The sequence below is a fragment of the Manis javanica genome, chromosome 11, assembly GCF_040802235.1.
Source record: "Manis javanica isolate MJ-LG chromosome 11, MJ_LKY, whole genome shotgun sequence".
NCBI lineage: Eukaryota > Metazoa > Chordata > Mammalia > Pholidota > Manidae > Manis > Manis javanica.
The window spans coordinates 108,277,843-108,304,035 of record NC_133166.1 but is presented as its reverse complement, the minus strand read 5'-3'; the positions used below and the strand labels follow the sequence as shown (position 1 = coordinate 108,304,035).

At 37.8% G+C, this 26,193-nt stretch overlaps 1 protein-coding gene across 17 annotated transcripts in view; it reads right to left on the bottom strand.

The window, feature by feature from the left end:
- DENND1B (DENN domain containing 1B) overlaps positions 1 to 26,193 on the bottom strand; it is a 268,058-nt gene that overhangs the window by 180,568 nt on the left and 61,297 nt on the right. For 15 of the 17 annotated variants that reach the window (XR_012123013.1, XR_012123012.1, XR_012123014.1 and 12 more), the window contains one exon: positions 14,829 to 14,872. The exons of the other annotated variants lie outside the window; for them this stretch is intronic. Coding sequence is in view for 12 of the 15 variants with exons in the window: in XM_037004680.2 (XP_036860575.2) it covers positions 14,829 to 14,872 (44 nt within the window). In the remaining 3 variants the exon portion in view is untranslated. The remainder of the gene's footprint in view (positions 1 to 14,828; positions 14,873 to 26,193) is intronic. 17 annotated transcript variants of the gene reach the window in all.

Here is a 26,193-nt window from a genome sequence, read left to right as displayed (position 1 = left end):
CATGATAAAAACTCTCAACAAAATGGGTACAGAGGGCAAGTACCTCAACATAATAAAGGCCATATATGACAAACCCACAGCAACATTATACTTAACAGCGAGAAGCTGAAAGTTTTCACTTAAGTTCAGGAACAAGACAAGGATGCTCACTCTCCCCACTTCTATTCAGCACAGTACCGGAGGTCCTAGCCACGGCAATCAGACAACACAAAGAAATAAAAAGCATCCAGATTCGCAAGGAAGAAGTTAAACTGTCCCTGTTTGCAGACCACATGATATTGTACATAAAAAACCCTAAAGAATCCACTCCAAAACTAATAGATCTAATATCTGAATTCAGCAATGTTGCAGGATACAAAATTAATACACAGAAATCTGTTGCATTCCTATATACTAATGATGAACTAGCAGAAAGAGAAATCAGGACAACAATTCCATTCACAGTTGCATCAAAAAGAAAAAAATACCTAGGAATAAACCTAACCAAGGAAGTGAAAGACCTATACTCTGAAAACTACAAGACACTCATGAGATAGATTAAAGATACCAATAAATGGGAACACATCCCATGCTCATGGGTAGGAAGAATTAATATTGTCAAAATGGCCTTCCTGCCTAATGCAATCTACAGATTCAATGCAATTCTTATCAAAATATCAACAGCATTCTTCAGTGAATTACAGCAAATCGTTCTAAAATTCATGTGGAAACACCAAAGACCCCGAATAGCCAAAGCAATCCTTAGACATAAGAATAACGCTGGGGGGATTATGCTCCTGACTTCAAGCTCTACTACAAAGCCACAGTAATCAAGACAATTTTGGTATTGGCACAAGAAAAGACCCATAGACCAATGGAACAGACTAGAGAGCCCTGATATAAACCCCAACCATATATGGTCAATTAATATATGATAAAGGAGCCATGGACATACAATGGGGAAATGACAGCCTCTTCAACAACTGGTGTTGGCAAAACTGAACAGCTACATGCAAGAAAATGAAATTGGATTATTGTTTAACCCCATACACAAAAGTAAACTCAAAATGGATCAAAGACCTGAATGTAAGTCATGAAACCATAAAACTCTTAGAAGACAACATACGCAAAAATCTCCTGAATATAAGCATGAGCAACTTCTTCTTGAACACATCTTCTCGAGCAAGGGAAACAAGCAAAAATGCACAGATGGGACTACATCAAACTAAAAAGTTTCTGTATGGCAAAGGACACCATCAACAGAACAAAAAGGCATCCTACAGTATGGGAGAATATATTTGTAAATGACATATCCAACAAGGGGTTAACATCCAAAATATATGAAGAAAACACACGCCTCAACACCCAAAAAGCAAATAACCCAATTAAAAACTGGGCAGAAGATGTGAACAAATCTCCAAAGAAGAAATTCAGATGGCCAACAGACACATGAAAAGATGCTTCACATCTCTAATCATCAGGGAAATGTAAATTAAAACCACAATTGAGATATCACCTCACACCAGTAAGGATGGCCAGCATCGAAAAGACTAAGAACAACAAATGCTGGTGAGGATGCAGAGAAAGGGGAACCCTCCTACACTGTTGGGGGGAATGTAAGCTCTTTCAACCATTGTGGAAAGCAGTATGGAGGTTCCTTCAAAAACTAAAAATAGAAATAACATTTGACCTGGGAATCCCTCTCCTTGGAATTTACCCAAAGAATAGAACTTCTCAGACTCAAAAAGACATATGCCTCCCTATATTTTTTGCAACACTATTTACAATAGCGAAGAAATGGAAGCAACCTAAGTGTCCATCAGTAGATGAATGGATAAAGAAAATGTGGTACATATACACAGTGGAATATTATTCAGCCATAAAAAACAAATCCTACCATTTGCAACAACATGGATGGAGCTAGATGGTATTATGCTCAGTGAAATAAGCCAGGCAGAGAAAGACAAGTGCCAAATGATTTCCCCCATTTGTGGAGTATAACAATGGAGCAAAACTGAAGGAACAAAATAGCAGCAGACTCACAGACTCCAAGAAGGGACTAGCAGTTACCAAAGTTGAGGGGTGTGGGAGGGCAAGTGGGGAGGGAGGGAGAAGGGGATTGATGGGTATTATGTTTAGTACACATGGTGTGGGGGATCACGGGGAGAACAGTGTAGCACAGAGAAGGCAAGTAGTGACTCTGTGGCATCTTCCTACACTGATGTACAGTGACTGCACTGGGGTATGGGTGGGGACTTGATAATACGGGTAAATGTAGTAACCATATTGTTTTCTCATGTGAAAGCTTTGTAAAAGTGTATATCAATAATACCTTAATAAAAAATTAAAATAAAAAAACTATGTAACATATACTTTTATTAAAGCATTTCTAAGTGTATTTTTACTAATATCAAGGTACATAAGTGGGTTGTCAATATACACAGAATTTTAATCTTTTTAATCTTCTATAGAAATGTAAACCAGAGAGAAGGAACACACAGTGAGGTACTCATCATATACAAACGGCCATGGACCTACTAAACCTTCGTGTTGGCCAACCCTCTGTCTAAGCTGCATCTTCTCATTCACATTTTGATGAATTCCTATTATACCTGTCATAACACCAGTTTGAAATCTTTCTAAATTTACTATTTCACACCACTCTTACATCCAATCTTTTTAGATGTTCTTGCTCCTCTTTTTCCAAGGTTACGATAACCTTTAACTTCCTTTAAACCACCACTCATTCATCTAGTCTTTCAAAAAACAGTTATTCATATCTTACTATATACCAGCCACTGAGTCCGATTTAGGGACTGAAAAATTAGAAGACTCAGAAACTTTTCCTTCAAGAAGCACACGACTAGGGGCTACAAAAACATTCAAAAGAGAGGGTGGGAGAGAAAATGTATAACCAAGAGGCTATGACAGGAATATGCCCAGAAGTACAGACAGGTTGCCCTGCAAGTTAGGAAAGACTTTAAAAAAAGATTAATTTTCAAGCTAAGGTTTAAGAGTAAGTAGAACTGCCCTCCCCCACAACACACACACACACAGAATGGAAATGAGCAATTAAAACAGAAATATCACACACACACACACACACAAAAAAAAAAAAAGAAACAGAAACTAGGAAAACACAGGGATAGAATATGAAGGAAATTCGACCGTATCCTCTCATTTTTGAATGCCTAACTCAGTGCTTCAAACAGACCTTAACTTCACAGTGAATCCTGTGAGTAACTATCATGTCATTCATCGCATGGGGTACTTGTCTGATTGAATTATGTCAGTTGTATGCTCTGTTCCATCAATCTATACTACATACATATATATACACACACACATATAGATACAATCATATATACACTATCCAATCTATACTATTTAAAAAGTCTTCTATTTAATGCAAGAAATAAAATTCTAAAGTCTCTAGCTGTCACTCTACTTCAATAACAATGCTGTCTTTCCAATAACAGTAGGGTGTCTATTCAGTCACCTATGTATGGCAGGGTCCTCCACTCTTATCCTAAAAAGAGGACCATGGAACGAGGCCTAAAAATCACCTCACATGCACTCCTGACCACCAGCATGTCTGCAGGAGCCGCACACTGCAATCAAAACATGCAGCCAGTGCTACAACTACACCCTCTTCCTAAGTGCTATGCTTACACCAGCTCAGAGACCTGGAAACCAATCTCTATTTAGCGGTACCCTCAATGCTGGTCTCTAATTACTCTCAAACCCCGAAATAATCCAGTACACCATTCAACTGTCATTATTCCATATGTACCAACTGACAGCGATTCTTGGGGAAGCAAGAGACGGCAATGCAGACAGGATCTACGCAGGATACCTAAGACAGACTTTCCCCTCTTGCATGCCATTACTGCTTTTTTCTCAAGTCTTCTCAGTCTAAGAATGACAATCCAAAAGATAACTTCAATATCCCTAAACTGAGTCTTCCCAGAATGCCATCTTCTATCATCCCAGCACCTGCCACCTGTTCTGCATCCTTTCTGCCTCTCAAAGGGAGCACACATCACCACCACTACCCAAAGCTAAGCCCTCCGCTTGGAGCTGCGTGCAATTTTCCCTGCACCACATTACAGCCTGCATATTTCAGCACAAACAGCATTACATTGTGATTATGAGGTCCTTCTGAGTTGGGAACTTTCTATATCTAGCTTTACTCATCTAGTATTAGAAAAATAACGCATAGTATGCACTCAGATAATACCTGTCATCTTGCCATCTCTAGTAACTCTCACTGTATAAATTCTTGACTTCTTAGCTTCTATCTTCAACCTTTCCTTTTAAAACGGTTTCTTGCTATTCCCTATAAACATAGTCTCCCCTCCTTAAGCCTTTTAGTCCTTGAAGCTACCAAAACACCCTAACATCGCCACGACAAGGACGATCAGTCTAAACTTGACTGCCTCTTCTTCCTCGCTAACCACTTGCCTTTCAGCTCATCTACATTTGTGAGCCTTCCTTCCCAGAACTTGCACATTACACTGTTAGTAATGTTCACGGCACATGTTACACCTGACCTTCTGCTGGAATTATATGTAGAAGTGAATACTGTAAAAACAAAAAATGGCCATTCCCTCCTGAATCCCTCATTTACAGAGAATACTGAAATTCAGAGACGAAAAATGATTTCCTTAAGTCATACATGCACAGGAGAGGCAGAGACAGCGATCGTCCACTTCTTACTCCCAGTCTAATCATCCTGTCTCTAGTAAGACTCCTGGAAGGCAAGGACCACATCTCTTCATGGTCACAGCCTTGTCTTGCCAGACCAGTACCTTGAAAAAATTGTTCTATGAGTAATTTTAAGACACCTTTAGTTACATGCTACTCACCTCAGTGAAGTTCATTTGTTTGATACTTGGCAAAATTTTTCATCTCTGATATCATAACAACAACCAGAAACATAAAAAAAGGCTTTGCAAAATATAGCATTACTTTTAACAATGTATCTTTCAACCTCCTACATATCTACACTACCTGTGCACAATATAGAATATACCAAAAAATACCACCAAACTTTCGTGTCTGTGAGTTTATATGACTGTGATTTAGGAAGACCTCTGCTGCTGTTCACTTAGGGTGAAATGGTTCCCTGTCTCTCGAGAATATCAATAAACTAGATTATAAAGTCTTACAAATTAAAGACACTCCTGTACATTGATATTTTTAACAGTTTTATTCATAATTACTAAACTTGGAAGCAACCAAGACGTCCTTTAGTAGGCGATGGATGAATAAGCCGTGTTGCATCCAGACAATGGGGTATCACTCAGAACTAAAAAGGAGAGAGCTACCAAGCCATGAGAAGACATGACAGGTCTTATATGCACATTACTGAGTGAAAGAGGCCCATCGGAAAACGCTGCACAGTATGATTCCAGCTGTATGACATTCTGGAACACGCGAACCTAGGGAGAGTGAGAAGATGAGGAATTGCTAGGGGTGGGCATTCCAGGGAAGAGTGAACAGCAGAGTGCAGAGGGTTTCCCGAGCAGTGGAAATATCTGTATAACATATAATGATGGGTCTGTGTCATCATACATCTGTCCAAACGGGTAACAGGCACACCTCCAGCAGCAAGCCGTATGGTGACCTATGAACTCTGGGTCATTTCGATGTGCCCGTGCAGTTCGCCCCTGGTAAGGATGCTCCATCCTGGTGAGTGATGCTGATGACCAGGGGCCATGCCTGTGTGGGGAGGAGGAAATCCCTGTACCTTCCTCTTAATTTTATCATGAAGCTTAAACTGCTCTGAAAAATGATGCCTTTAAAAAAAAACTTTCCAATAAATTAAAAGGGTTCTGTTCTGATTAGCTCATAAAATGTACAAAAACTGAATATTCTTAAAAGTCCTATAAAATAAAGAAATCGAACTTCTAATACTTCAAACGGGCTAAACTTCAAAAAAAAATCCTAGAGAATTCAAATTCATATAATTAAGGTAGATCTTCAGCAAACTCATTTGGTTGATCATTTTGGTTAAATAAGTAAAGCTGTGTCTTCCCTGATTCATCAGTGTTAAGTGTAATATAAGCACACATTTCTTCTACCTGGGTTTGTTGTTCCTGAGTTTACACAGATGTACTGAACATAGATTTTAATGTAACTTTCTATTCAACTAAGTTGAATCATTCATTACTCTGGTAAACTTATATTTCAACAATAATTATATTTTATAATATATCACTTAACACATAATTTCCAAAATCTTTAAGTAACCAAAATATTGAACTGATACTGAGTTGATTAATGTATAATCATTACATACCTAATTTCTAAGAATACTAGAACATTGATTACTAGGCATAATTTTAGTCTATATACTTCTCATTTTTGTATGCTATTAAAAAGCTAGAATTTGGGTCATGTTAATGGATGTGTTCATTTTCCACACTTTATGAAAATGTAAATGGATGTGTGGCTTTACAAAGCTGTACTGTGATACTGATGAGGTCTGTCAACCTGTTAAATGCATGTGACTGACAGAAAGTTCTCAGTTATTCACCCCTCAGGATTTTATTTTTAATTTCCTTTTTCTGTGAGACAGAAACTAGTTAATGAGGTTAAAAGTTATAGTTAACATCAGTGGTTAAGACTAAACTAGTGTCAGATAAATATGTGTCTATCCTTTTCTTCCCCAAGAATAGTTTTATCCTAAAACAGCAATTCTTGGGCTTTTTATTTCCAACCTCTATATTCTTGGGACTTATTACTGAGGATGGTGAGAGGCTATTGTTATATAATAACTACTAAAATTTATTGTATTAAAAATTAACATTAATACATTTGCAAAAGATATGAATTCATTCAATGATAGCATTCACCAATGCATAGCATATTAACACAATACTGTAATCAAGATGGTGATGATGAAATCAGTCTGAACTTGCAGATCTCTGATACGTCTTAAGGGTCGGTTTGTTCTTAAATATGAGAGAGCACAATGAAATAAAACTTAAAATGTAAATTTTGTCATTTAATAATATGTGATACTGGTTTTATTACTTCTATTATTTAAAGATGGAAAAAGTACAAGAGTTCCTCATTTATGAAAGAACTATCCAGCCATGTCACTGTCTGCATTTGTTGTTAAATAATTTATTGTCGCTTTGAAAAAACAGAACCAAATATTGCTTCTTAGGCACTTCTGGATCCCATCTGAATCAAATATCCAAATCTTTCATCTTCTTCAATTTTGCCTTCCCAAATTCAGATTCTGAATATAGAAAAAAATTTTAAACTGCTAGACTATGTTTTATAATTAAAACTATCTTGGTGATTTCCTAGATGTTCCCTGAGAATCACAGGAATTTTTTCTCTTACCTTTTCTTTCATCTAGCAGAGATTCTAGAAATAACTTGGTTTGCTTGATATATTATTATATGAGCTGCACACAAACAGCTGACAAATCAGAAGAGATGCTCACACTGCCCTATGTTGCATCTGTATATGGAAGCTCTGTGAATATGAATACTTCAGAAATCATGTGCTTTATGGGAGGTTCCTAAAGACATGCCAGTACCCTTGCTATCGTGTTTCACTCTCCAGGACAACAGTCATCAAAACTCTCATGAAATGGTTCTGTTGCATGTCCCATTCTTACCAGCGCTCTGCCTGACGACAACAGGCGACCAAAGCACACACTGCCAGTCATGATCTCAGTCATCACCGAAGTGCTCAGACACTGAGACTTTCTCTATCTTGAATCCCTGGCATCTTCTAGGCCGGTGCTTCTCAACTGCATGCACATCAGACTTACCCATGAAGTCAAAAAAAAAACATTTCTCCAGGCTTACTCCAGATGTACTTAATCTCTTTACTTAATATTCTTGGTATATTTTTGTTATAATATGTCTCAGATTATTGCATGCTGTATTATTTTAATGTTCCTGTATACAAATTTTGTTCACCCTTTTTTACACATCAAATATAACTTTAACCAACTCCTTTGAAAATTGGCTTACTCATCTTCCTAGAGACATTTTGTCTAAAACTTTTTTTGAGTGGCTTTTTTCTTCATTTCTCATACAACAGAAGAAATCAAATTTCATTTTCCACATTTTATTTTTATTATGAACCCTCATCAGATCTTTCATACTTGAAAATTATCAGTAATAAATTGATCATATAGCCATTAAATCTCTGTTATCTACAGACAGCTCAACTTCTGACACGTGCCTGAAGGCTCTGCTAAGAGCTAAGGCCACTGCTTTCCAAAGAGCGGCTCAGCCTCAGAGAGCCTGTGGGAAGTGGCTGCATCAGGTACTTCACACTCCTGACACCTCGAAGAGTAGACACAGGCCCAGGCCTTTGAACTAACGTCACTGAGGAAACTTTCATGCCATTCCAGGGATGGAGTCAGGCCTTCAAGACTCCCTTTTCAGTCAAGAAGCAGAAAGTTTCATGAGACCGTTAAGCCAGGTCCAGCAGAAAAAGGATTGAATGCCCTGTACTTAGTAAACTAATGACGTAAACATTATGTAAAATGCTGTTGATGTGTCTTAATGTCTGATTTTCTGGACACATAAGGAAGCTCTTCTACGTCCTCCTACATTGTTTGTAACCCAAAAACAACTCAGTAAACTTTGCTTCTATAAAATGAAATATAATTTTTAAATTATATCTGATTCTCACCAATTCCCTCCCTCCCCAATCAGAAACTTTTACCAAGTCCCTTTACTTTTCATGACAATATGGTCATTTGCATCAGTTCAATAAAAATCTGTCCTTTCTTTACCAGAATATACCTGGAAAAACCAATTATACAACCAAGCATCATATTTGAGAGAGACTTTTGTTTAATCAGCCACATCAAAGCACGCTTAAGGAACAGAGGTTAGCTATGCTTATGGAGCCTACAAAGCCCTCCCAGGACAACTGGCCTGATGCCTGGCTGACAGGGTCCAGCCTTACAGGTACTAAACAAGGGCCCTTAGCAAATTTTGCGAACCTTGAGAAGAACTGCCGAAATTATAGGCAATACATGGAAAAATCTGGGAAAGATTATTTTCTTGGACTTGGTTTTCTACCTTTGGGATAGCAAATAACAGGAGTTACTAAAAGTCCAATCTGAAATTCCTTATGAAACTTCCAAAAAGAAGTTAATTGTGTAGTTGTTATAATTGTTTTACACTGCATGGTTCTAGATATGTAAGGTAAATTCATGGAGGCTTACAAGCTAAATTAACACTCTTGAGGTACCCGTGTAAATAATCATGCCAGATCATTAGGGACTTGCCTTGTTATCTAGAATAACCTTTCTTTGATATTATTGTGCTTGCAAGAGGGGAAGGAAGACTAGAGGGAAAACTGTTAAAGGTTGAAATGGACCAAAAGATGAATGGTTGTCCTCAATGGAAAGCAAGCCTTTGTCTGGCACACCCTTCTGAAATGGTGTTCTGTGCTTAATGAAAGGGCTCTTGTGCCTTTCATTGTCTTTAAGCGATTTCACAACTCTGTAAATTATAGCTAAATGATAGCAAATAATAATTGTCCACAGACATGTCTGGTGGAAGGACAACAGATTTCCTTCCTTCTTCAGCCCCCCAATGAAAAAAACTACTTTTATGTTTACTTGTAAATTTCTTACAGCACTCCAGATTTATCTATATAAGTGTGATACGTTGAACTCTCCTTTGAATAGGTTGTAATATTTTACTGGTATCCTCATCAATTAATGAATTTAAAAACCTCAACAAAAATAAAATCTTATATTTATATTAAAATCATGATTACATCTTCTTTTAAAGTTATTCTTTAATACTAATCTTAGAGATATTTAGTCTAATGGGGTAAAGTAGAAAGTAAAGAGACTAACAGGTCTAATAAGTGCCATAATGTGGGAAACATATCAGAAAGATAGTCAAACAGAGAAGTGTCAGTTGGAGATCAGCTTTTCAGACAGAAAGACTCATATGTTCAAAGAGAATATAAATGAATGGTATATAAGGAAAAGTTCACTATGAAGTACTGACTATTTTTTAAAATGAGAAAAAAGGAAGATTGACTAATAAGAGACTAAAGATGTAAACACAGGACTTGAAACAGGGATGTGATCATGTTAAGAAGGCTGAACTGTACTGCGAAGGTGTGAATGGGGAACACTGAGTTTAAGTATATCTGGACTGCAGGCTCTGCACCACACGGTCTGGAACAAAACCACTTACTAGTTGTGTGACTTCTGCCACGTAAAGTAAGTTCTTTGTGCCTGTTTCTCCCTCTGTAAAACTGGAAGTACAGTGGCCCCTGAACTTAGAGGGGCATCACGAGGATCAAATGGCCTGATGTAGGTGACACTTCAAACAGCCCAGCACGCTGAGGGACCAGTGACAGCGGGGGCACTGAGCTGTCTTCTGGGGATCGGCCTGTTGTCTTTCAGGTCACCCCAGCTTCATGTGGAGAGCACAGAAGGATGACAATGGAGGGGAAAGGAAGGGTTAGGAGGGTGTAAATTAAGGACAGGACCCTAGAAATAAAGAGAAGTAGATAGATTTACAAGAGATAAAAGAGGTACAAGCAATAGGATTTGATGACAGATTGGTTACAGCAATTGAGTGGAAGGAAGATAAGTCAAAAATAATTGTATAAAGTCCCTGGCTTGGGAAAGCATCATAAGTGGGAACATTCATTGAAATAAGACACACAGAAACAATGACTCCATGTATGGAATGCATACGGAACACAAAAACAGAAATGCCTAAATTTGTCACAGCAGATAAAACATTTAAGTTGCATTATGGAGCAAGTACACTAGAGAAATGGGAAAGGTATCCGAGGCTCATGAAATGGCCCAGAAGCATGAAAGTCCTATAGTTTGTGTGAAAATGGGAAAAGTACTGTAAGACTGAAGGGTTAAAAGTAAATAAGAAGTATGACCCTGGGCCAGTTCTTTATAATCTTATTTTTCCTATCTAAAAGCTGAGCAAATGGTCTTAATTTCTGAGGTCTTGGACAATACTAAAAGATTATGCCCATGGTCCTATGACCTCTGCTTGGAGCCATCTTGAAAAAAAAGAAATCTTAAATACAGGTTAAGATATTCATCAAGAATAACTAACTAAAAGCTGTAACAAAGTTTGCCAATTACACAGAATATATCCACTCTAGTCATCAACTAATGGCACAGAAACAAATTAAGCCAGAAAGCATAAATTAGAGAAGAATTTTTAAATGTTAGTACCTCTTATGCTACTAAATTATAAATCTTCCTGAAGGTCTATAAAGCAGTGAAATTTTCAAACTTTCATTCAACCATTCACATAAAGAAGCATTATCTAGTCCTCATCAAAAATTAATGAACATTCATGGCCTTGCAATGTAACAATAAAGCTACTGGTTCCCATTTACAGAGTGTTTTCTATGTGTCAGTCGCTATGCTGAGCGCTCTAGTGTTTGGATCATTTCATTATCATAATTCGTCAGATCAATAAAATCAGCCCCATTTTGTAAGTGAGAATTCAGAAAGATTAGATCCCTTTTCCAAAACAACACTTCACACAATCTGTAAACTCAGTCATGATTCAAACACAAATCTGACTCCAGTGTTTATAAGACTTTACTACTAACCCCCTCTCTAAAAGTCTTTTTCTCACAAAGGCTGACTTCTCTCACCTAAGAACCGGACTAAGCGATGCGTGCAAAGCGGAAATACTACAGAAAAGCGAGGCACGAAAATGACAAGCAGAACAGGGAAAATAAGTATTCTGAGAAACAGCCTCAGCCATTAAGCGTGGTGTGAACTATAGGGAAATAAGTGCAATGGAGAGATTAACTTGACAGCAGCAAAAAAGAAACAAAACTACTCATTTTATATAGCAGCAGTAAACCTCTTGCGAATGCAAGACGAGGTACTGCATATCGGGGGCATGGACGGGAAGATAGGGCCAGGGCCCTCATCTCAGCAGGGCCCTGAAAATGCTCATAAAACACAAATCTGACCTCAAGTAAGTCTGTTTAGCAGCCCTAATTCATTCACACCTTTGTGTTCCCTGAGGCTGCAACACTCTTCATTCTTCTCAAACTCCTCAGATCCCTTCCCATCACTTGCGTAGAGACCATTCAGCATTTCTTGAAGTGAAAAAATCAGACTCATCCCCTCGTCATTACTCTTCTCCACCCCAGGCCCCAAAAACACCTTTGCGTGCGGTCCCCCTCCAGCCCCTCGTACTCATCCTCCTTCGTTCTCAGTGTCACCAACTCTTCCCGTACGCCTCAGCTCAAGCACTACAACGCCAAGGATGTCCTCGGCCAGTCTCTCCCGCCACCAACCCACACTGAAATCCCCGCCAGATCAGCCCTCCGGACAGATTCATTTCATTGTGTCACACTCCCCCCAAGTTCATGTGAGGGACCAACTTTTCAGCAAGGCCTTTAATTGTTGCCAAAGAACAGCCCCATTTACATTTATAATCTTCTACTACCCTATACACAATTCTTCACTGTACCTCCCACCCAAAAAATTATAATTACTACTCCTGAAACGTGATTTGGGCTCTTCTCCTATTTCCAAAGGAAGGAAAACATACTCAAAGAGGCATGTGATAAGCCAGTGCCTCTGATGGACCTGTAACTCCAAGTGGTAGAACCAAATGGCAGTGGGTTGATATTATCTCTTTGGATTAAGTAATATACTGCTTTCATATTACAAAAATACTGAGGAAAAAAACACTATGATAAAGTTTTTTAAAAGAGCTAAAATAAATGAGTAGGGTTTGGGCCAGCATTCCAAACAGAAGGAAACAATGTATCTTAATTGCTTTCCAGTGAGAGACACCTGCCTTCAGATCTTAGCTCTGCCTCCCTCTTACAAGCAGTGTGAGCTCAGGCAAGTTCCTAACTGAAGCCTTAGTTTCAAGAATGGTACTATCTCCTATCCTAGCAGTACTGGGAGGATTTGCAGATAAAATGAATTACGCACATAAAGCTCCCAGTACAGTGCCCAGAACATGGTGAGAGCTAAATAAAGAGCCTACGAAATAGTATCATTACCAAAGCAGTCTCAGATCCCATGAAGTCGGGAAGGAGCAGTTCATGAAGGTAGTAGGCAGGATGAGAAATACACAGTCTTTTGTTATCTGCATATTCAGATCATTCACCAAAAAATTATAGCAAAGCCATTCTTCAAGGCCCTTAGCTAGATTCCTATATTCAGTTTGGTTTCTTAAATGTAAAATGAGGTAGTTAGACAGACGTTTCTAAAGCTCTTGTCAGTGTGTACTTTCAGAAAGTCTTTAAGAATGTTCATCACCATCACATGGCTAACTACTTCGTGTTTTACTAACTGTGTGAGAGCTTATTAATGTTCCACTGACCTCACAATTTGGGGAAAAAAGAAATAATGCAGCCCCAGATAAAAAATTCCTATCACCAGCTCCTGAGTCACAATGAGGAACGGCAATAGTCGGTCTCACTGAGAATCCCCGTGACTGAACCGGACATGTGCACAGGAGCCTGAGCCCAGGGGTCTTCAGACCCCTAGGATTTCACAGGCGCGGTTTAAGAGGTAGAGATTAAAAAAAAAAAGAAGAAGAAGAAAGAAAGAGAGAGACCTGGCTACCTGGATAGGAGGTTTGTTCTTGGATCAGTGCACAAGAGAGTATTGAGAAGACCAAGAAAAACAGTATTTCAAAACAGCAAAATGAGTCAGTAAGGTTCTAACCTAAGCACACATTATTTGGAAACAAGCCAGTTAAGCTTCATATGTCCAAACTAGGTCTTCACTGTCAGGGCTTCTTTTATATACCTAACATATTAAAAAATCTACTCTTCTCTAAAGGGCTAAAAAAGCAAATTAAGAGTGTATACTCTCTTTTTATATGAAATAATAGTCCAGGATTGAACTAGATCTAATTAATTTAACACCCATTCAACTGACTTTTTCAGTGTAATTTCCTAGTCTTATATATTGATTTTCACATGTAGAAAATTATTCTTCCATGTATACTGAAATCACATCTGTACACTTATTTCTGAACTGCTTCAAACAAAACTTCCATCAGCTTTCAGTTAAGCTTGTACTATAATTTTATAATTTTAACAGTGACAGGATTGTTTTATCCCATGTCTTTGTAGACACATACAAAAAAGGTATCTATCAGATTTCCAGATAAAGTGTTTATTTCTGCAAAAATTTAAATTTGTACGGTGAACCATTATGTAATGCACTTTAAAATAAGCCTATAATTTTTAAAGGTTTTTCTATTTACATACATCATGTCAAAATAATTAATCATACAAGTATGAATAATTTTGTTCATACTACTTAAGGAACCATAAAGATTAATTAAAAATACAAATGGAATAAATTCATTCTGAATTCTCCCATTTTCTTTTAAGAAATAAAGCTGTAGATAAGAATTATTTTAAAAAAAATATTGTCAATTCAACTTACATATATAAGTGATTCAGATATAACAGGGGATAATTGATCACTTATTTACAGCACTTACTATTTACTTCTAAGTAGACAGAAATAATAGGTGGGTATTCAACAAAGTGTGGTATTGTCAGGTTTTTTGATGGGCAAATTTTTAAATGTTTCCAAATATGTATTCCATCGACAATAAAAGCGAGTTAAAATATGTTGAAACTGTAAACATTCAGCTCTTCTTAGTTTCAACATTAGGGCTTTTTCACCCATCTACTTGGTACTACAAGATTTTCCATATATATTCTGCACACATCTTTTTTTCCTGACAGCTGATCAATAGAAAATACTTAAGCAATTCATGTGTAGTAGAAGAGCAGCAGTAACAATAATAACGATTATAACATTCTAATTTTAAATGTTTCTTTAAAAATTACATGCTTCCAACCTGATCTCCAAAGTCCTCTGGAAATTTCCACAAAACCATCGGATCTGTAAATAATTGACACATTGCATTAAACACAGGCAAAAGAACACATTTACAGCAACAGTCTTTTTAAAATACTTTTCAAATTGTCAAAGCTAGTTTTTAAATAATTTTTAAAGTTTTCATTAAACATTTACATTGATGAGGTTCAAACTTAAGTCTTTTGATCTTGTAAGGGTTTTAATGACCTTTGGGAACAGGAACAAATAAAAGAACTTGGTCAGATTATTAAAAATCATTCCTTTTACCAACTCACTTTATTTATATACTTCGGATTTTAAGATTCTGAAAAATGCATTTTCAGATTTAACCACACTTAACATATTGGTTTTAATTTGAAAAGAAAATATAAATGTGGTAAATATGCAATCAAATACATTATAGCCCTCAGAGGTTATACCAAAATATATCACCCTAAATTTCCATTTAAAATCCTAAATAAAAATTTACAGACTGTAATAGTTTTTTTATATCAAAGTTCACTTTTGAAGTTCTTTATTTGTAGCTGTATAAAGCATTTTTAAAAATAATAGATAAGTGGGTAGCTATAAGGATTCAAGCTTACTTAAAACAAATGATATTTGCAGTGTATTTCAGAGAAGTTTTTCTAATATTAATCTAGATACTTACATATAAAAATCAATGCTGTTTTATAAGCATTCCCATTGGCTTTTCATTTTCATTATTTCTCAAAATATTTCTCTTCTATGTAGCATAATAAAAAGAAGTCCTTTAAGCTAACACTAATAAATGTTTTGATCATGTACTTATATTTTAATTCAGTCAAAAACAAACTTTTGCAGATTTGATTTAAAAGAACAGGGTATGCTGGGTAATAATACTTCTGAAAAACCTTTGAAATCCTAAGATAATATAACAAGATAATATAAGTTAACAAGTACCACCAATATGACAAGACTTCCACTATTTCATGTTTTCAAAAAATAGTCCAAAGATGTATAATTTCTGTATAATTTCAAGTTTTTTATTCCAACACTCAATAATCACCTAGCAACATTTTTATCATAAGCTGGTTCCTTCCATAAACTGTATTACTTATTAAGTTCAAAAGAATTTTCTTCAAATATTCTAACTTAAAGAGAAAGGAAAGCTTGCTTTCTACAATTAACCTTTTTCCTTAATGAATAAAAAGTTTCTCTATAAATTAAAATAAATAATAAATCAGTTAAAACATACAAGAATAATGCATTACAAATTTATGAATGTAATATTAAATTATGCCTTCCTGTAAAACAAAATGTATACATTCCTAAAATGAATGTGAGATGCATTACAGATCATCTAAAAATACTGACATTAATGTCCTGTGGAAGATTATACTGTCAAGTGGGGGGGGGGGCAGTTTTACCAAAATGGTATCATTAAGATGTGACTCTCACAAACCAAAAGTATATGAAGGAAACTTCATGAATATTAAACAAGTAATTACAACTAACAGTCATATAAACAAATCACCATGCACAAAGTAGAATAGTCCTTTCTTATAAAAAAATGGGGTTAGAGTTTCAGTGTGAATATTTAAAATATCCCTTTTAAAAAACCTCCAATTTACAGTTACCATTTGAGAAAATGTAACACATTTCTTATACCTTTAACTTAAAACCAGGACACTTACCTTCTTGAACAGCCCTAGCAGTTTGCTCCTATTGTCTGTAGCATTTACCTAAGTATGTTCTGCTACCTCACTTTTCCTCGCCCCTTACTATCCTGGTTTTTTCCTGCATTATCTGTTCTTTCACAGAGGACCGACAAGTGAATACCTGAAAATATCATCTACTGGCTTAGTCACATAGTACAAAATCATCTATTTCTTTTCTTTTCATTACATGAATTTTACACTTCAGTACCCAAAAATTTATTGTAATCAAGTGCAACCACATTTTAAAATGGACTTAGTTACTGCCTATGTTGTTAGATTCACACATTTGACACATCTTTGTTGCAACTTTTCAAAGTTCTGCAAAGGAAGAAACAAAGGGGCTCTGAAAAAAAATATAATAATCTGATTGTCAAATTTATGCTGATTTAATGGGTGAAGAATGAGAACTGTTGGTGGGAATCCTCAGAGCCAGTGATTGACTGAGACACAGTTTCTCTTCTTTCCAGTGTTTACTAGGAAAAAGACCCAGTATCTTAAGGAGATTCCATATCTTAATTTAAAAAAGAACCTTTGCCACCAACAGTCTAAAAACCAAATATGAAAGGAAGAATAAATAACTTGATTTTTACATATAGTTAATCTCTCCTAGTAAGAGATGTGACAGTATAATAAAATCGACAAATTTTTATTAAATCAGAGAATTTTGAAGGAGAATATTTGAAGTATTATTTGTACATCACCATCACAAGTATTCCAAATTCATAATTAAGGCTTTTTAAAAATGTAAACTGAGAGGAGCCAAGATGGCGGCGTGAGCAGAGCAGTGGAAATCTCCTCCCAAAAACACATAGAGCTATGAAAATATAACAAAGAAAAATCTTCCTAAAATAGAGACCACAGGACACAGGACAACATCCAGACCACATCCACACCTGCAAGAACCCAGCGCCTTGCAAAGGGGGTAAGATACAAGCCCCGGCCTGGCAGGACCCGAGCGCCCCTCCCCCCCGGCTCCCGGCGGGTGGAAAGAAACCGGAGCGGATTTTTTTTTTTTTTTGGCGAGTGCTTTTTGGAAGCCTTAAAGGGACAGGGACCCCGTTGTTAGGGAGGCAGGGAGGCGGGACCAGTGAGCGGGTGCCTGGGACCGGCACTTGAGGACGGAGGAAATCACACGTTTTTCCCCTTTTTTTTTCTCTTTTTGGCGAGTGCTTTTTGGAAGCCTTAAAGGGACAGGGACCCCAGTGCTAGGGAGGCAGGGCGGCGGGACTGGTGAGCGGGTGCCTGGGACCGGCACCTGAGGACAAAGAATATCCCGCGTTTTTCCCTGCGGGACCGGTGGGCGGGTGCCTGAGACCGGCACTTGAGAACGGAGGAAATTGCGCGTTTTTCCCTTTTCTTCCTCTTTTTGGCGAGTGCTTTTTGGAAGCCTTAAAGAGACAGGGACCCCGGCGCTAGGGAGGCAGGGCGGTGGGACTGGTGAGAGGGTGCCTGGGCCCAGCACCTGAGGACAAAGAATATCCCGCGTTTTTCTCTGCGTGACCGGTGGGCGGGTGCCTGAGACCGGCACCTGAGGACGGAGGAAATCGACCGTTTTTCCCCTTTTTTTTTCTCTTTTTGGTGAGTGCTTTTTGGAAGCCTTGAAGGGATAGGGACCCTGGTGCTAGGGAAGCAGGGCAGCAGGACCAGTGAGCAGGTGGCTGGGACCGGCGCCTGAGGAAAAAAAAAAAAAATCAAGTGTTTTTTCCTTTTTTTTGTTCCATCTCTAATTGTTGCTGTTGTTGTTTTGGTTTGGAGAGTGCTTTTTGGAAGTCTTAAAGGGGCAGGAAAGGTCACTTAGACCAGAGGCAGGGAATCTGGGGATCTCTGGGCATTCTAACCCTCTGGGCAGCAGGGAGGACAGAGACCCCCTACGGAGATAAATAGACTCCCAGCCGCTCCCCCTCCAATGGGACTCCACCATTTTTGAGGAGCAGCCCCAGCCAGGTCACGCCCACAACAACAGCGGAGATAAACTCCACTGCAGCCGGGCAGGAAGCAGAAGCCCTGTCTGCGCACAGCTGCCCAGCACAAGCCACTAGAGGTCGCTGTTCTTCCAGGAGAGGAAGGCCACAAACCAACAAGAAGGGAAGCTCTTCCAGCCGTCACTTGTACCAGCTCTGCAAACTATCTCTATCACCATGAAAAGGCAAAACTACAGGCAGACAAAGATCACAGAGACAACACCAGAGAAGGAGACAGACCTAACCAGTCCTCCTGAAAAAGAATTCAAAATAAAAATCATGAACATGCTGACAGAAATGCAGAGAAAAATGCAAGAGCAATGGGATGAGATGCAGAGAAAAATGCAAGAGCAATGGGATGAAGTACGGAGGGAGATCACAGATGTCAGGAAGGAGATCACAGAAGTGAAACAATCCCTGGAAGGATTTATAAGCAGAATGGATAAGATGCAAGAGGCCATTGAAGGAATAGAAGCCAGAGAACAGGAACGTACAGAACTAACATAGAGAGAGATAAAAGGATCTCCAGGAATGAAAGAACACTAAGAGAACTATGTGACCAATCCAAAAGGAATAATATTCCTATTATAGGGATACTAGAAGGAGAAGAAAGAGGAAAAGGGATAGAAAGTCTCTTTCAAGAAATAATTGCTGAAAACTTCCTCAAAATGGGGGAGGAAATAATCAAACAGACCATGGAATTACACAGAACCCCCAACAGAAAGGATCCAAGGAGAACAACACCAAGACACATAGTAACTAAAATGGCAAGGATCAAGGACAAGGAAAGAGTTTTAAAGGCAGCTAGAGAGAAAAAGGTCACCTATAAAGGAAAACCCATCAGGCTAACATCAGACTTCTCGACAGAAACCCTACAGGCCAGAAGAGAATGGCATGATATACTTAATGCAATGAAACAGAAGGGCCTTGAACCAAGGATACTGTATCCAGCACGACTATCATTTAAATATGATGGCGGGATTAAACAATTCCCAGACAAGCAAAAGCTGAGGGAATTTTCTTCCCACAAACCACCTCTACAGAGCATCCTACAGGGACTGCTCTACATGGGAGCACCCCTAAAAAGAGCACAGAACAAAACACACAACATATGAAGAATGGAGGAGGAGGAATAAGAAGGGAGAGAAGAAAAGAATCTCCAGACAGTGTATATAACAGCTCAATAAGCGAGCTAAGTTAGGCAGTAAGATACTAAAGAAGCTAACCTTGAACCTTTGGTAACCACGAATCTAAAGCCTGCAATGGCAATAAGTACATATCTCTTAATAGTCACCCTAAATGTAAATGGACTTAATGCACCAATCAAAAGACACAGAGTAATAGAATGAATAAAAAAGCAAGACCCATCTATATGCTGCTTACAAGAAACTCACCTTAAACCCAAAGATAAGCATAGACTAAAAGTCAAGGGATGGAAAAACATATTTCAGGCAAACAACAGTGAGAAGAAAGCAGGGGTTGCAGTACTAATATCAGACAAAATAGACTTCAAAACAAAGAAAGTAACAAGAGATAAAGAAGGACACTACATAATGATAAAGGGCTCAGTCCAACAAGAGGATATAACCATTCTAAATATATATGCACCCAATACAGGAGCACCAGCATATGTGAAGCAAATACTAACAGAACTAAAGAGGGAAATAGACTGCAATGCATTCACTTTAGGAGACTTCAACACACCACTCACCCCGAAGGATAGATCCACCGGGCAGAAAATAAGTAAGGACATGGAGGCACTGAACACCACAATAGAACAGATGGACCTAATAGACATCTATAGAACTCTACATCCAAAAGCAACAGGATATACATTCTTCTCAAGTGCACATGGAACATTCTCCAGAATAGACCACATACTAGCTCACAAAAAGAGCCTCAGTAAACTCCAAAATATTGAAATTCTACCAACCAATTTTTCAGACCACAAAGGTATAAAAGTAGAAATAAATTCTACAAAGAAAACAAAAAGGCTCACAAACACATGGAGGCTTAACAACATGCTACTAAATAATCAATGGATCAATGAACAAATCAAAATAGAGATCAAGGAATATATAGAAACAAATGACAACAACAACACTAAGCCCCAACTTCTGTGGGACGCAGCGAAAGCAGTCTTAAGAGGAAAGTATATAGCAATCCAGGCACACTTGTAGAAGGAAGAACAATCCCAAATGAATAGTCTAACATCACAATTATCAAAACTGGAAAAAGAAGAACAAATGAAGCCTAAAGTCAGCAGAAGGAGGGACATAATAAAGATTGAGAAGAATAAAACAATAGCAAAAATCAATGAAACCAAGAGCTGGTTCTTTAAGAAAATAAACAAAATAGATAAGCCTCTAGCCAAACTTATTAAGAGAAAAAGAGAATCAACACAAATCAACATAATCAGAAATGAGAATGGAAAAATTAAGACAGACTCCACAGAAATACAAAGAATTATTAAAGACTACTATGAAAACCTATATGCCAACAAGCTGGAAAACCTAGAAGAAATGGACAACTTCCTAGAAAAATACAACCTCCCAAGACTGACCAAGGAAGAAACACAAAAGTTAAACAAACCAATTACGAGCAAAGAAATTGAAACGGTAATCAAAAACTACCCAAGAACAAAACCCCAGGGCCAGACGGATTTACCTCGGAATTTTATCAGACACACAGAGAAGACATAATACCCATTCTCCTGAAAGTGTTCCAAAAAATAGAAGAAGAGGGAATACTCCCCAACTCATTCTATGAAGCCAACATCACCCTAATACCAAAACCAGGCAAAGACCCCACCAAAAAAGAAAATTACAGACCAATATCCCTGATGAATGTAGATGCAAAAATACTCAATAAAATATTAGCAAACAGAATTCAACGGTATATCAAAAGGATCATACACCATGACCAAGTGGGATTCATCCCAGGGATGCAAGGATGGTACAACATTCGAAAATCCATCAACATCATCCACCACATCAACAAAAAGAAAGACAAAAACCACATGATCATCTCCATAGATGCTGAAAAAGCATTTGACAAAATTCAACATCCATTCATGATAAAAACTCTCAGCAAAATGGGAATAGAGGGCAAGTACCTCAATATAATAAAGGCCATATATGATAAACCCACAGCCAGCACTATATTGAACAGCGAGAATCTGAAAGCATTTCCTCTGAGATCGGGAACCAGACAGGGATGCCCACTCTCCCCACTGTTATTTAACATAGTACTAGAGGTCCTAGCCACTGCAATAAGACAAAACAAAGAAATACAAGGAATCCAGATTGGTAAAGAAGAAGTTAAACTGTCACTATTAGCAGATGATATGATATTGTACATAAAAAACCCTAAAGACTCCACTCCAAAACTACTAGAACTGATATCGGAACACAGCAAAGTTGCAGGATACAAAATTAACACACACAAATTTGTAGCTTTCCTATACACTAACAATGAATCAATAGAAAGAGAAATCAGGAAAACAATTCCATTCACCATTGCATCAAAAAGAATAAAATACCTAGGAATAAACCTAACCAAAGAAGTGAAAGACTTATACTCTGAAAACTACAAGTCACTCTTAAGAGAAATTAAAGGGGACACTAATAAATGGAAACTCATCCCATGCTCATGGCTAGGAAGAATTAATATCGTCAAAATGGCCATCCTGCCCAAAGCAATATACAGATTTGATGCAATCCCTATCAAATTACCAGCAACATTCTTCAATGAATTGGAACAAATAATTCAAAAATCATATGGAAACACCAAAGACCCCGAATAGCCAAAACAATCCTGAATAAGAAGAATAAAGTAGGGGAGATCTCACTCCCCAACTTCAAGCTCTACTACAAAGCCATAGTAATCAAGACAATTTGGCACTGGCACAAGAAGAGAGCCACAGACCAGTGGAACAGATTAGAGACTCCAGACATTAACCCAAACATATATGGTCAATTAATATTTGATAAAGGAGCCATGGACATACAATGGCAAAATGACAGTCTCTTCAACAGATGGTGCTGGCAAAACTGGACAGCTACATGTAGGAGAATGAAACTGGACCATTGTCTAACCCCATATACAAACGTAAACTCAAAATGGATCAAAGACCTGAATGTAAGTCATGAAACCATTAAACTCTTGGAAAAAAACATAGGCAAAAACCTCTTAGACATAAACATGAGTGACCTCTTCTTGAACATATCTCCCCGGGCAAGGAAAACAACAGCAAAAATGAGCAAGTGGGACTACATTAAGCTGAAAAGCTTCTGTACAGCGAAAGACACCATCAATAGAACAAAAAGGAACCCTACAGTATGGGAGAATATATTTGAAAATGACACATCCGATAAAGGCTTGACGTCCAGAATATATAAAGAGCTCACACGCCTCAACAAACAAAAAACAAATAACCCAAATAAAAAATGGGAAGAGGAACTGAACAGACAGTTCTCTAAAAAAGAAATACAGATGGCCAAGAGACACATGAAAAGATGCTCCACATCGCTAATTATCAGAGAAATGCAAATTAAAACTACAATGAGGTATCACCTCACACCAGTAAGGATAGCTGCCATCCAAAAGACAAACAACAACAAATGTTGGCGAGGCTGTGGAGAAAGGGGAACCCTCCTACACTGCTGGTGGGAATGTAAATTAGTTCAACCATTGTGGAAAGCAGTTTGGAGGTTCATCAAAATGCTCAAAACAGACCTACCATTTGACCCAGGAATTCCACTCCTAGGAATTTACCCTAAGAACGCAGCAATCAAGTTTGAGAAAGACAGATGCACCCCTATGTTTATCGCAGCACTATTTACAATAGCCAAGTATTGGAAGCAACCTAAATGTCCATCGGTAGATGAATGGATAAAGAAGATGTGGTACATATACACAATGGAATACTACTCAGCCCTAAGAAGTGGAAAAATCCAACCATTTGCAGCAACATGGATGGAGCTGGAGAGTATTATGCTCAGTGAAATAAGACAAGCGGAGAAAGAGAAATACCAAATGATTTCACTCATCTGAGGAGTATAGGAACAAAGGAAAAATTGAAAGTACAAAACAGCAGCAGAATTAGAACCCAAAAATGGACTAACAGGTACCAAAGGGAAAGGAACTGGGGAGGATGGGTGGGCGGGGAGGGATAAGGTGGGGGAAGAAGAAGGGGGGTATTAAGATTAGCATGCATGGGGGGGGAGAAAGGGGAGGGTGGGCCGCACAACACAGAGAGGACAAGTAGTGACTCTACAACATTTTGCTAAGCTGATGGACAGTAACCGTAATGTGGTTTTTAGGGGGGACCTGATATAGGGGAGAGCATAGTAAACATAGTATTCTTCATGTAAGTATAGATTAAAAATTAAAAAAAAAAAAGAAAGAAAGAAAGAAAAGGGGGATTACTCCTTGATAGGATTAAAGTATTGGTAAATCAAAGATCAACGCATGCTTTAAATATCCTTAATGTTGATCACTTAAAGGGTGTCAGATGATCAGCTATGGAGGTACTCTTCTTTTCTGATAATATTCCTTTCTCTTAATAAAAAAAAAAAAGCAGTTACTGTGTGCTGACCTCCAATGAGTTCTGCACAGTGGTATAGAGGGCATGTCAAAGTGTGGGCAAAGGGTCTGTTTGTTTCTATGCAGAAGATCAAGGCCTAGCTTGGATACCCAGAAAATGAACTAAGATACGATATGAGGAGGAGCTTCCAGCATCAGCACTCTCTGGAGGACTTGTGCCGGGGGATGATCATCAAAACGCCTCCACAGGGATCCGGGCGATGCTGCGGTTGTGGCTGCGTCCACCCCACCGTTTCCTGGACTTGCCATTGGAATGGGGAGGGAGATGTCTAGGCTGGCATGTGCATACAGTGAGACAACGAATTTGACCGGATCTGTACTGTTGGAACTCAACTAGGAGTTGGGAGGGGTGCAAGGTGTAGCACTCCAAAATCTTATGACTATAGACTATCTACGGTTAAATGAACATATGGGATGTGAACAGATCCCAGAAATGGGCTGCTTTAATTTGTCTGATTTCTCTCAGACTGTTCAAGTACAGTTGGACAATATCCATCATATCATAGACAAATTTTCACAAATGCCTAGGGTGCCTAAATGGTTTTCTTGGCTTCACTGGAGATGGATGGTAATTATAGATTTGCTTTGACCTGATTGTTTATAGTTCATAATGTGTGATCAAAACCGAAAGTTTCTGTGATGACTGCCCTTGTACTGTTCACCATGTAAGAACTTATTCACTATGTAAGAACTTGTTCACCATGTAAGAACTTGTTCGTTATGCTTCAGAAGATTGGAGACTGATGAGAATTAGCCTTGGGGTGGATTAATGATTGTGCATTGAGCATTGAGTCCCCTATACAGAATTTTATTGTTGTTAACAACCATTTGATTAATAAGTATGTGAGATGCCCTCTCAAAAAAAAAAAAAAAAGGTTGCTTCTCAGGCACTGATGGACAATGACTGCAATGGGGTATGTGGAGGGACTCGATTATATGGGAGAATGTAGTAACCACATTGTTTTTCATGTGAAACCTTCATAAGAGTGTATATCAATAATACCTTAATAAAAAATTGTAATAAAAAAATATTAGTATGATTCAACTACACTGTCAAAAAATGCAGGGATAACTTTCTGATCTGCATTAATGAATAATAATTACTTAATTCTGTACAATTCATAGATGGGTATATTTAAAATTATGCATTTGCAGAATCATAGTTCAGAGACATGCTTTTAAAAAGGAAGAATATTTAATATTTGTAAGTAATCTGCTTGATTATAGGTTTCAGTGCTTAATATACCTACACTGTAGAATTAGGACTGTATGAATGAAGCAGCTGAGGCCAAAACAATGAGGTGTGCCTTAGTTCTAAGGCTAATGTCAACACTAGAACTTCCTTTGTTGAGACCTAAGAAGCAGCTATTTTAAATTTCCATAATTTCTGTCCCAATTAACTTTAGTTCAACTTATTTAATTCAAAACTCTATGCAGTGTTAAAGAAAACTGGGAGAGTCCTTGAATCCAAAGCCCTGTAACTTACATAGAGAAAAATGTCAAAAGACCCATTTAGCTTTGGTCCAAGTACTGTTTTAAACAAGGTGCCCTGCAGGGACACTTGAACTCAACTTGAAAATTCATTGGTTTAATAATTTCAAAAAATGTTCCTAATGAAGAAATAATAATGTCTTTTGAATATAGTTGAGCAAGAATCATTACTGAAAATGTATAATTTTTATTCTTTCACCTATGGAAATAGAACAGTGAACTAAACAAAAATAGGGTCTCTACAACTTAATAAACAAGGGAATCCAAACATATAATGCAATCTAATCTAATGAGTGTTATACTAAAAGGACAGGATACTACATACAGGAAGGAAAGTATATGTCAACTAACATTTAAGTTAGACAAGCAAAAAGATGATCTGAGCTTATATAATGTGGGCAAGGGAGAGCATTCCAGACTGGTCAAACCAAATGCATGAAGTCTTGGAGGTAAAAAGAAAGCAGAATACATCTTAGAAACTCCCAAAAGTAAAAAATGAAATATATCTAGAATGTATAGTAGATGAGAAAGAATGTCGGGATGAAGCTGGAGAGGCAGAAGCCAGACCAGAATTTAAAATGTGTCCGAAGTATAACGAGAAGCCCAG